Source organism: Nothoprocta perdicaria, unplaced genomic scaffold (assembly GCF_003342845.1).
Source record: "Nothoprocta perdicaria isolate Ctin4 unplaced genomic scaffold, notPer1 scaffold_67, whole genome shotgun sequence".
NCBI classification, from domain to species: domain Eukaryota; kingdom Metazoa; phylum Chordata; class Aves; order Tinamiformes; family Tinamidae; genus Nothoprocta; species Nothoprocta perdicaria.
This window is the reverse complement of record NW_020455943.1, coordinates 269412-282198: the sequence shown is the minus strand read 5'-3', so window position 1 is coordinate 282198 and position 12787 is coordinate 269412. Positions and strand designations below refer to the sequence as shown.

The following is a 12787-nucleotide window of genomic DNA, read 5'->3' as shown; positions in this document are numbered from 1 at the left end:
ATAAAGCAAGTCAGGATGGATAGCTGCACTGACTGCTGAGCAGATGGCCAAAATTGCAAAACTGTACTTGTTCTTAAATCACTTGATTTGCAGGATGCAATCTAGAACTTCATTAGCATAGCATGCATAAATGCAACTTCAAATACTATTACTGCATTTATTTTCATCCTTTTTCCTATTTTTAAGAATACATTAAATATGTGTGTTAATTTAGGTACTTCTTAAAGAAACTGTAGCTCCTTCAGCGAATATAAATGTAAAAAGGACTCAAAGATGACCTCATTATAGAAATGAAAGACATCTTGTTGCAGCTTGATGCTTCTACAAAACAATCCGTACTGTTATAGTCATTCTGACTAGTTGTTATACATTTAAGTCACAGGACATTTTTCATCTGTTATACAAAACACTCCCTGTTTAGACAAGAACTAAGAGAAATATTTTCTTCAGTGTTCATATAAAAAAAATAAAAGATGGAAAAGAAAGAAGCGAACAAGAATTCTAGTGTCCCAGATTCTCTTCCTCGTGTAAATTAGTGGAGTGTATCTAATACATTTGGACGGATAAACGTTATTTTACCTGAGAGCTGAGCAAGATATGGATTTTATGCCACATAAATCTTCCTTTATTCTGTTCTGTGGCCTTAAAACTGATCTGCCAGTACTAATACCTCTAGGTATTATGAAATGGAAATATTGTTATCTGGTTTGCATCCCTTAAGCTTTCGGAGACATTAGAGTTGTTGCATTGTCTCTAGAGTCAGAGCAGGTTTCTTTTTTTTTTTTTTTTTTAAAGTTTACATTTTCTTAGGGCGGAAAAAATAGATAAATATATATATATATGTATACACAAGTGTGTTTTTGTCTCTGAGAATGGAACTACATGAGAAAGAATATTAAATATATTAAATACACTGTATTTGTAGTACTTAGTTTGAGCTCTGCATCTGTTTCCACAAAAATAGCAACCCATACCTTTCTTTAACAAGAACATTTAGCAAGAATGTACTTCAAATTCCATTTAGACAATATTAGTACATGAAGCCTTTTTTAAGTGGAAAAAAGTGATTAATTCTTCAAAATAAGCCTACTTATTATTCAGTTATGTAGTCTTTTTATTACTTTTCATTTGCAACAACAATGGAGAAAGACTTAGCAGAAGGAAGATTTAAATGTTGATCATAAAATTAAACTTGTGAGAGGAGAACATAGATTATTGCTACCTTTGTTCTTTTAAAATAAAATAAATTTCATTTTTAAGAAATATATTTTGCCAAAATCTAGTCAGAGCAGCCTTATCGTTATATTTTCCAGAGTACATAAATGAAAATAAGTGTTTTGCATAGTCATCAAAACAGAATTTCATTAAAATTGGTGTTGTTTGGTGTTATTTCATTAAAAAAAGTGTCATTTGGTGTTATTATAGGGTTTTTATAAAGCATTATAATAGTCCAAATGAATGAAGCACTGCCTGCTCACATATTTGAAATGGCTTTGGCCTTCTTTCACTTTGGAGTGTGATTAAGAACACTAAGTTTCTATTTTCTGTTGCTTGTCTCCAAGCTTTGCATTGCACTATATAGCCCCTCCTGAAACTCTTCCTCAGTGGCCCTTTTATAGCTGCAATCTCATTCTATTTCTGCGAGTCTGATAATTACCTCAAGCTGAAAGATATGCAATAAAAATACAGCCAGAAGACTGTTAGCATATTATGGTAATGGTCTTAAATTTGTTTTAGGGAGTCAGAAGTTTTTGTGGCTGGAGGTTTGTAGGTGCTAAGGGAGAAATCAGAGTAAATATTCTTGTGGGCACTTTCTGACTTAACATCTGTTATGTAGTTACTTTAGGCTTCATGAGAGTAGACACACATGTCCAGCAGGCCTTTAGTGCATTAACTTGAATTAATGCATAGCACGATTTTGCCAGTGATACATTACTTAAATAGCCCAATTTTGCTTTATCCAAAAATAAGAAAAAATACAAGGAGTATAGATACATGATAGCATGTGAGCATGGCTTAAATAATGTCAAAAGAAATAATGCCCTCCAAAGCCAAAATAAAATTGTGCATGGCTATAAAGGCTATGATTACCTGCAATTTATGTAGATTCATATATGCATTGAAGTCTGGATGTGTATCATTTTAGGAAACTCCAAACCCAAGAATATACACGGATGTCACAGGAAAATGATTCACACAATCATCAGCTCTCTGAAGGGTTCCTAGGTAGGGGTTCCAACTCCTTATAGAATTGGCTTAATCAAGTTTTATGGTTTATATAACAGTATTCTCAAAATACATGAAATTTAAATCAAAATACCACAATATATTTAATAGAAAGAAAGGAGGAGGGGAAGAGAGGGAAATGGAGATACGATGGTAAATCATCTAAGATCACTAACTTGAAAAAAGTTTCTCAAAGCAAGAGTGAAAGAATATTCAATTCATTTTCAGTTTATGTCTATTTTTGCTCAGAGAAGTTTTGGAGTCTCCTTCTCTGGAAATATTCAAAACCTGCTTGGCTGCGACCCCATGCAGTGTGCTATAGGTCTCTTCCACGTTCAGCCTTGATTCTGTGATTCATTCAAGGTTTAGTTCATCAGAAAATACAGAGTTGGACTCATCAGACAGCTTTGACTTTCCACTGGTGTCTTCAACCACTCTGTAATTGCATCATTATGTCTATATATGACCTCTATGTAACTGATTGTTATATAGGTGAAGTTATATGTTTGGAACTGTAAAGCTGTAACTTATGGACGTGACCTAACTGCAAGAATTAGATTGGTAGAGCAATTTCTTTGTTACTGAGAAAGAACTGTTTGCAGACAAAACAATTGGATAATTTTACTGACTTCTTTACTTTCTAGGAGAACGAAGTAAGGTTTGATGAAACTATTCAAGAATGAGGAAATTTTCATTATAGTTAGTATCCCTTTGGGGGATTATTACCACAGAGCTTACCACTGAGCTTGGTTATCATTTGAAATGTTTGCCAGTGCTGTACAATGCTGGTTTTTTTTTTTTTTTTTTTTTTTATTCTTAGTTTTATTTAAAATAAGTCAACAATATAGCAATATTGCACAGTAATCTTTTATAATGGTTTTCCTCTCTTCTCTTTTTTGAAGCTGCAATGTTTGGCTTTATCCTAATCTTTTTCATACAGTCTCACACATGTACTTCTGACTTTTCCACCCTGTCTTTACTTAACGAGAAAAGAAACTTAGCAGATCTTTCAATATCTGGATTATTACATAAGTCTTCACATAAGAGCACAATTCCAAGTGCTGTCTCTACTGAATAAATCTTTTTCAGATTTTCAGACAAATTTTCCTTTATTATGATTCCTCTTTCCTAGATTTTTTCCTAAGGTTCATCAAAAGAATTTTTTTCAAAATCAACACTTATGACTCCAAGAAGTTTTTTGATCAAAATATTAACAAATGCTGAAAAAACTCTTGAATTCAGATCAGATCACTTTTGCAAATACTTCCATCTTATCACATTGTAGCATTTTGGAAGTGAAATGTTGCTGTTATGGATTTTTTTTAGAAAGGTTAACTATTTTTTTGCTCTGAGTTAGGTGGCAGCCTTTTTCTTTTCCCTTTCCCTTTCCTTTTCCCTTTCCCTTTCCCTTTCCCTTTCCCTTTCCCTTTCCCTTTCCCTTTCCCTTTCCCTTTCCCTTTTTCTTTTGTGTTTTGATCCACAGGAAATATTTTATCTAGTTCACACATTTCAAAAATGTCTTTGTTTCAAACAGGAGCCAAACTATTGATTGTTCAAAAATATTTATCTAAGAAAAGTCATGCCTGAAACTATGCTTTGACACAAGTTTGTTAAGACTGAAGGCATGATAGGTTTGGACCTTTGAGCATAACTTGTCAGTCTTTTTCATCTCATTGCCTTCTCCTGTGGCTTCAAAGAAGGCTCCACCTTATCGTTGTTTTTCTACTCAGTGGTTCCACCCAAACAGGAATAAAGATGTGTTAGGTATCTCCTAATACAGGCTGTCAGCTAAATGTTTTCATGTCTTATATTTGATTTAAAGTCTTTTAATAAGTCTCTCCCTTTTTGTATAATTAGTTGGACATCCCAGGCCATAAATCTTTAAGGAAGTTCCCTTGTTTCAATAGACAGTTATACTTGAACTGCAGCAGAACTAATAGAGCCTGGTTTCTTCTGTTTATGTGTTTCCAGCTGAGCCTTTACCTTCTTTACCTGTAGGATGACAGCTACCCTGTTAGCTACCCTTTAAGTCCTCTATATACTTCAGACTGCACAGCTACATGGACCAGAAGCTGAAAGAAGCTTTTACTAGTCCCAAGCTCTGTGATCAGCAGCCAGGGAGTCTCCTTTATTTTATTTTTTTTTTAACATAGAATTTTCTGCACTGTTTGGGGATCCAAGCTACTTAATAAAAACATAAGCTGCAAGATATATTGCTGAAATCTCTGATTTTAAAACCATTTCATTTGGAACAAACCTTTGGATTCTAAAATTATAGGGAAGGTGGGAGGCAGAGGGCAACACAGTCATAAGCATATAGGCTTATTTCTCTAAGGAAGTAGGCTAACGATGTTTTTTTTGGATACATTTAAGACTTGCTGTTGATATGCAAGTAATAATTTAACAATTACAACAAATCTATACTAATACTTTAGTACCTTTAAGACAATTTAAACGATGCAGCCTAAATTGCACCACATCTATGAAACACACATTACTGAATTTGGTTGGATTTTTTTTCTCTTCATGAAAATTCTGGCATTAATTCCTGTAGATATTTAATGCAAGAGACTTGAACTATAATGAATACAATGAATGATTTGCAGTGAAATTAAATGCAGTCCTTGATGTTTCATTTTATATCAGGTGCCTGTTTTATCTTCAGTTTGAAATTCACTACTTTTTATTCTGAGTATTTTTATATTTGCATTGGATGGGTTTAGTTATTGCAAAAGTAAGACCTTAATGGGTTGGAGCAAATATAGTATAATCAGATGGCATGCAAGTTCACCTAAAGAGCTTTGACTACCTCTTAATCTTGATATGCAACACACCATCTATTCTAGCCATGGTCATTAAAAAATATATATATATATAATGCATGTCATGCTAAATTGCAAGCTACTTATTTGTTTAGTATGGACATGATTATACCGTAAACTGAACTGCAGCTGAAACTGAAAATCAGAATTTAGCAATATATCCAGTTTATAGTTCTTTTTGCTAAACCACATCTTAGATTTTCCCAGAAAACTTACAGTCATCTTATTGCCCATTAACACTTCTTTTTAGGTCAAATAAGGGAAAATGAGTCTTATACGCCAGAGATTTGTACTCTAGCTTGACTGAGGTTGAAATCAGGATCCTGGGGGTGCTGCAGTGTTAAGAAAAATTTAGTTATTATTTAGCCTACCTGAAGGTTCCTCTTACATTGTTAGCTAGAATTTTGATTTCTTCCTGATACTTGAAATTCATCAGTGCTTCCACTTCCATTGACTGATCACAGTATTGATTCTTGGTAACTGTACTAATTCTTCTTGCTTGTCTCATGTCTTTAATCTGTTGATCTATCTCATGATTAAATCTGTGTATGGATATGTGCATATACATATGTACACATATATATGTGCATGTACATGAAAACATAGTCAAAGAGGCAAAATACCTACAGCCAGATTTATATCTCTGCTAGTTCACAGAGTACATTTGTTAGACAAATCAGTATGGAAACATTTAATCTTTTTCAAGGACTGAATATTATCAGATTTTAAATAGTCCTAAATACAAGTGCATATCTAGCGGAATGCCTGTTAATGTATTTTTTCTCTACCAACAGGTCCCATAAGCAGCATTTTAGTGAATAAGTATGGCAGCCGGCCTGTGATGATAGCAGGAGGTATCTTGTGTTCATTTGGGATGATTGCTTCCTCTTTCTGCAACAGTGTCCTGGAACTTTATCTATGCATTGGTGTTGTTGGAGGTAAGGGTGCTGTTTAAAAAGTGTTGCTTATGTTATTTCTACTACTGTTTTGCCAATGAGCTTTAGTGAACAGGACCCTCCCTGTGCAATGCATTGGAAAACAGGAGGGTAGCAAGATCAGTTCATTTCAGCTGCTTGAACTATCTAATCTTTTAAATGATGTTAAATTATGTCTTTTCTATTTTAGGAACAGATGATTATTTTATTCAGTAAATGCTATGTGTATGTACCATTCGACCCTGCACTGTAATTATGGTATAAAAATTGATTGGCTGGTGACAGCACTTATTACAGTTATTTGTATAGAATTTCACATTCATTGTTTTAGCTTTCAGTCATGCTCTTCTTCCAATGGGGTAGCAGAGGCTAAAAAAAATTCTAGTAAAAATACTAAACCTAGTGGCACCTTTCTGGATGCTTGTGCAGGCATATAATCTCATAGAAAATTATGACAATTTTCAATTTAATAACTTTCTGCTTAAAATTCAAGTCAATCCAAAATAAAATTGTTCATCAAAGGCCTGAAAATTACTAAGGAAATGAACTAATGTGATAATAAAGCCAGTAAATTAAATTTCACTTCACCATTGTTTTTTGAACCATCTTCTCTGAATAAAAAGAAGGCAAGTGAGATTAGAGGTCAAATAATGAGAGATAATACATAAGTGAGATAATACTTTCTCCTGTATGCAAGCACCATGTAGAAGTGAATATAGAAGTCTCCTAGTTCAGGATGTATTTGTTAAAGCTCCATTTTTTTTTTTTTTTTTTTTTTAACACCCGAAAATAAGATTAGGGCTGAAGAATGGGGTCATCAGAGAAGAAGACCTCTTTCTATGCAGATTCATAGCTACTTATCCTGTATTACCTAGATATCTTACTACAGACAGGAGGTTTAAGGATGCAGAAAAACTGTGGAGTATCCCATACTGAAATGAGGATTATTTTGCTCCCACGTATGTCCTCCTCTTCCACAACATTGCCACCTATAATGGTGACTTCCGCAACTTGAGAAGTGGGACTAGATATGCTCCAAAATTATTAGACATTTTAATCTTCACTTTTGAGATTTAAATATCTCTTCGATTGGTCTCAATATAAAAAGTGAGGAGATTTTTACGTTTAAATACACTCTGCAATCTTTGTAACTGAGGTGACATTTAATAACTTTTGTGAAATGAGCCAAGAGAGAATTGTGTTACAGCTTAGTAAAAACAAAAATGGTGTAGTCAAGTTTTTTGATATCATCATTCCTGTCATTGCTGAAACAGAGCAATGAATTTTGGCTTTTATTGTAATGCTGCAGAGGGAAATGACAACGCCACCATGACACAGGCTTTGCATTAACTCCCATAGAAAGCAGTGAAATTGTGTTTTATTCTCTAATGCTGGTTGCTTTTCATCCTCATTAAAAAATTGCTGGATTGTATACTGATCATTGGAAAAATAATTGGGCTATTGTGGGGAATATTTTTTAGTGCATGACATGCAGTAATGACATACTGTGTTCCTTGTGTTGTTTAGGTCTGGGTTTAGCATTCAACTTGCAGCCTGCCTTGACCATGATTGGCAAGTATTTTTATAAGAAGCGTCCCATTGCTAATGGATTGGCCATGGCTGGAAGTCCAGTGTTTCTAAGTACATTGGCGCCTCTCAATCAATTCCTCTTTAATGCGTTTGGCTGGAAAGGAAGCTTTCTCATCCTGGGAGGACTTCTCTTGAACTGCTGTGTGGCAGGGTCACTGATGAGACCTGTTGGACCAAAAACAGTCCCTCCTGCAAAAAAAGATGTTGAGAAAGGCGACTCTACCTTGCACAAAAACAACAAGAAATCTTTTTGGCAAACTATGAATAAGTACCTAGATTTGTCCCTCTTCAAACACAGAGGTTTTCTGATTTATTTATCAGGAAATGTTATTATGTTTGTTGGTTTCTTCGCTCCAATCGTATTCTTGGCTCCTTATGCCAAGCACAAGGGAATTGATGAATATTCTGCTGCTTTTTTGCTCTCTATCTTAGCCTTTGTAGACATGTTTGCTAGACCTTCAATGGGACTTGTAGCAAACTCCAAATTTATCCGGCCAAAGATCCAGTACTTTTTTAGTTTTGCTGTCTTTTACAATGGTGTCTGCCATATTTTGTGCCCTCTGGCAACAAATTACACTGGCTTGGTGATATATTCTGTATTTTTTGGATTTGCATTTGGAATGGTTAGCAGTGTACTTTTTGAGACATTGATGGACCTCGTTGGTGCTGCCAGATTTTCCAGTGCTGTTGGACTTGTCACTATAGTGGAATGTTGTCCTGTTCTCATAGGTCCTCCTCTAGGAGGTAAGAAATGCTTGTCTTTTCTTCTTACTTTCTTTCTTTTTTTTTCTTTTTTTTTTTTTTAATGACATCACAGTGTAAATATGCAATTTAGTATTGAATTAGTGTAAAAATTGTTCTTAATGTTATTTAACGTTTTACCTGTGATTTTTCATATACCTTAGCACTGCACTGCTCTGACTATCTTCGCACTTTACAGATTCACATGAAGCTCTGCAGGTGCACATTGTATGCAGGTGTAATAGAGAGATTTACAGCAAATCTCACCTGCGCCAATAAGTCCAAATGATAAATGGATATTTTCCTAGTAACACTTGGTACTAACGCTGCAATCTTAATCTGCCTGTACTCACTTCTCTTTGCTTTTTGCCAACACAGCTCTTACTCCCCTAAATAGACTGAATCCATTAAGTCCATTTTCATGAAGATCTCTTAGAAAGGCTTATAATTTTTCTAAATTAATGGCAATTAAAGAGACACACACTTAAAACAAAAATTGAATGTGATTTTGTCCAAATGCAGAGGATTTGCTTGTCTAGCTACAAGAATGTGCCAGAAAAGAGAGAGGCTCTCAGCAGCCTCTGCCATGGAGTGCTATGCCCTGCCACACATTTCATGCTACATCTCCGCCATCTGTTTAGCCTGTTTTTAGCCAGTAAATAGGTGTAAGGTAATTTAGAGAGTAAATCATCCTACATAGATTGAAATGTGATGATGTTGCCTAATTCTCTCTTCTGAGTATGAGAAGAGCTTAAAGGGAGCCTGGGTGAATAGTTTGGACTATATTCATAATCTTTGGTCTCCTCGAGTCAAAAATGATGAAAATATTCTTGAAGGATTTTCTGCTATTTTTAAATAAGTATTTAGTAATGCTGTTGTTAAGATTTAGAGTGCTAAAGTTTTCTGGATATGAGACAAAAGAAAATGCATATTCAAATCTTATTGAAAAGTGTAAGCTAAGCATGTGTCTGTGTGTGCAAGGAGAGCCCTAAAATGTAAAAATACTGATAAAGTTTCTTGGTAAAAATAATGAGAAAATGACCAGTCCTGTCAACATTCACTTGTTCCCCTGGATTCAAACAAGCAGAGACACAGAAAACACCAAGATTAAAGTACTCACTTATGTCCATGAATTTTTGGCATTATGGTCAGAATCTGTGTCAAAATAGCATTGAATAAAAATTTAGATAAAGCAAAATAATTCTACTCATTACAATATGACAATGTTTTTACAAATAAATGGTTTAATAGTTTTCAAGATATTCCATATTTCCATGATCTTTTAGCGTATGAATTCATTTTGGTGACGGCAGACCAAAATATATTATCCTAATATAGGCTCTTTCTGTGCCACCTAGTGGGGGGCTAGACTGGCGACTGAATCTAGCATTCTCAATCAGGTTCTGAAATAGATCTTAATATTAATTCCAAAGAAATTTAATCTAATATTAATGGAGCAATAGAGTCTGTGTTAGTTATTCAGAAATTTAGAAAAGTGTGTTTGTGCTATGACTGTGTGAATAATTGACTTCTCTAGTTAAATCGAGACAACAAAGGGGATCAACACACAAAAGTGGCTAAATTACAGTTTTGACTAGTTCATATCTTTTAAATGTTATGCTGAAATAATGTTAATGGAGAATTTCATTTTTAATCAGTTTTACCAGATTGCCTGTATATAAAATCCAGTAAATTTTATTCTTTTTATTAATGGGTGAATTATACACTTTCAGTGTTATAGTAATATCATTTGAATTCTTCCTAATACAAGGCTTGTGAAATAAAGCAAAGAGTAAAATAATTTGATGGCTTGTAAATGTGCATCAGGTAAATAATCTGGCATTACGGCTCCGACTCAGTAAAAGCATCTAAATACACACACTAAATTGAAGTGTGCAAGTTATCCTATGAATTTCAATGATAGTGTAGCTGAGTTCAGAGCTAAGTACTTGGATATGTTGATTTGGGAGCACAGAAATCCATAAAGAATGGCTCATAAAGTAAGAGAACAGTTATATTTTATTTTCCTTGCAATAAGAAAATTACCTTCAGAAGTGTGCGTTTAATTCTGAGGAAAAGACTTCAGAGTTCAAAATTCATCAGTTGAAAATGACGGCTGAAGGGATGAGCCTTTCTATTTCTTTATCAGGCACAGGAAAGTAAAAATGAAAGGCAAACACTTGATACACAGTGGCAGCAGCCAGGGAAGGCACATACCTTTTCATCCTCTTGTCTGTAGGCATCCTGTTGTCTGTGAGTGCCAGTCAGTTCCAAACAATAGGAAAAAAAATTAGGAAGTGGAAAAAAAAAAAAAAAAACCCACAAAAAAACAAAGGAATGAAAAGAAAGAACTAACAACTGTATATCATTGTTCATTAGGCTTTACTTACTTTATTCTTCAAGATTTTATTGCTGTCAGTAATTCCAATGGCAATTGCTAGTTTGATTAATACAAGATTTGTTACAGGTCTGGTACATATTTTAGATAAATAGAACTTGTTGAAAATACTTTTCTGTTTCAGTTTCAAAACTTACAGATATTTCTCCTGGGGGAAGTTGTGGAATGCAATGTATATTCTGTTCTCAAATCTGACCTTTTTTTTTTTTTTTTTTTCTTCTCTTGGTCTTTCAGGTTGGTTAGTGGATGTTACTGGGGAATATCAATACATGTATTTTGTCTGTGGAGTGATCGTGATTGTGGCCAGTATCTGGTTGTTCATTGGCAATGCCATTAACTACAGGCTTTTGGCAAGAGAAAAGAAGTTAGAAGATGAGAAGCAGAAAGCACAGAAGAACGCGGACCCAAAAGAAGCTGAACCATTAACAAATAATGAGAATGACGATGCTTCCAGCAGGTCCAACAAAGCTCTAGAAGATCCTTCAGAAAGGGAAACCAATATTTAACCTGCAGTATAGCTCAGAAGTCAATATTTATGACTTCCATTATTATTTTTTTTTCAAAACACAGGCCAGGTTTTGTAGTAACAGTGATCAGTCACAATATTGGATGGGAACAGATTTTTGCTCCTTGACAAGGCTCCCAAGTTAAATTACTATTTACCGTTCATTTATTTCAGTTACATAGGTAGCAATTATATGTAAATGAGTTCATTCAAAATCTGGACAACCAGAGTCAAATAAGACAGATAAGCCTTCTAGTAACAAAAAGTCTTTTTTCAAAATAATTTCTGACATAAATGCATCTCTTAAACTTTTTTAGAGAAGACACGTCAAGTTCATGTTCAATGCATTAGTAAAATCTGCTGAAATAATCTCCCTACACTATATTTATAACTAATATTTAACAAAATTAGCTGAAGGATTTTTTCTAAAGAGACAGAACAACTGAAGGAAGCATATTGGATTTTTTTTTCTTTTTGTATGCCTATTAAATTAAAAATACTAATTATGTGTGTATAAACATTTACAATATGGATGTAAAAGTTTATGTAGGAAGGAAAATAATTGGTGGACTCTATATCTAAAATACAGCAAATAGATGAATTAAAATATTTCAGAGGTTTTTACCTCCAGTGATAGTTGACTACATTATACTTCAACATGCACACATTTGAACTCAAACTATGTTAGATCTCACTAACTGAAACTAAGCTAAATCTGCCTGTTCTAATATGAATTTTAAACCAAGATTTACATTGCTAAGAAGAGTGGCGATCATTTTGTTCAGTTTTGTATTCCTGTATAGTTGAGAGAACTACATTTGTCTGTGAAGCTTTCTTTCTCTGGGGACTTGATTCAGGAGCCACTGATGTTAAAAAGATATTTACCATTGACTTTTGTGGCCTGAATCACTTTCATGGCAATTACTTCAAATCAGATGTTTGGGTTTATTGACACGATGTTATGAGTTCTTTGACAGTCTACAGATGGGAGATTTAAGGTCTAACTTCAGGTCCTTGCAGACAGGTAACTTCATATCAATTCTCATCTGTCTTTCTAATCAACTTAGTGAAAATCCACTTTTTTTTTTTTTTGGTTCAACTGGTTCAACTACAAGGCATGTCAAAAATGCCAATCTGGGAGACTTGTATTGACATATCATTTTTGAGCAGAATATTTGATCTTGTGTCCACAGTCTTACACATATACTTATATTAAATATCAATTAAAATGCACACTGCTGTTTTTCATCCTCTAGGCAAAAAAAACATATACAATTTTATTGTACCAAAAAAAAAAAAAAAAAAAAAAAAGCATTGCACTTGAAAGCCCAAAGTTAAAGCTTCTGAAAGTGTTAAAATATTTCTGTTTTATTTGTAAGTGAAGATAGGTGCTATTCCTTTTGGAGAAATGCATGTAAATGCCTCTGAAATTGTGAAAATTAAGGACCTGATTCATAAAATATTTTTGCAGTGTTTATGCAGGATACACACACATTCAGTTCAGGAAAAGGAATATCTATTTTGAGCCCTTTTCTAAATCTCAAAGTGCAAATATTTAGAGTGAGGCTTT

General features: G+C 34.0%; 1 protein-coding gene across 1 annotated transcript in view; it reads left to right on the top strand.

Annotated features, from left to right (window-relative positions):
* The window catches only part of SLC16A7 (solute carrier family 16 member 7), a 58446-nt gene extending 46406 nt beyond the window's left edge, over positions 1 to 12040 (top strand). The window contains exons 3-5 of the mRNA XM_026050293.1: positions 5843 to 5986; positions 7511 to 8317; positions 10947 to 12040. Coding sequence (XP_025906078.1) covers positions 5843 to 5986; positions 7511 to 8317; positions 10947 to 11218 — 1223 coding nt within the window. The 3' untranslated portion in view covers positions 11219 to 12040. The remainder of the gene's footprint in view (positions 1 to 5842; positions 5987 to 7510; positions 8318 to 10946) is intronic.
* Positions 12041 to 12787: the final 747 nt, after the last annotated feature.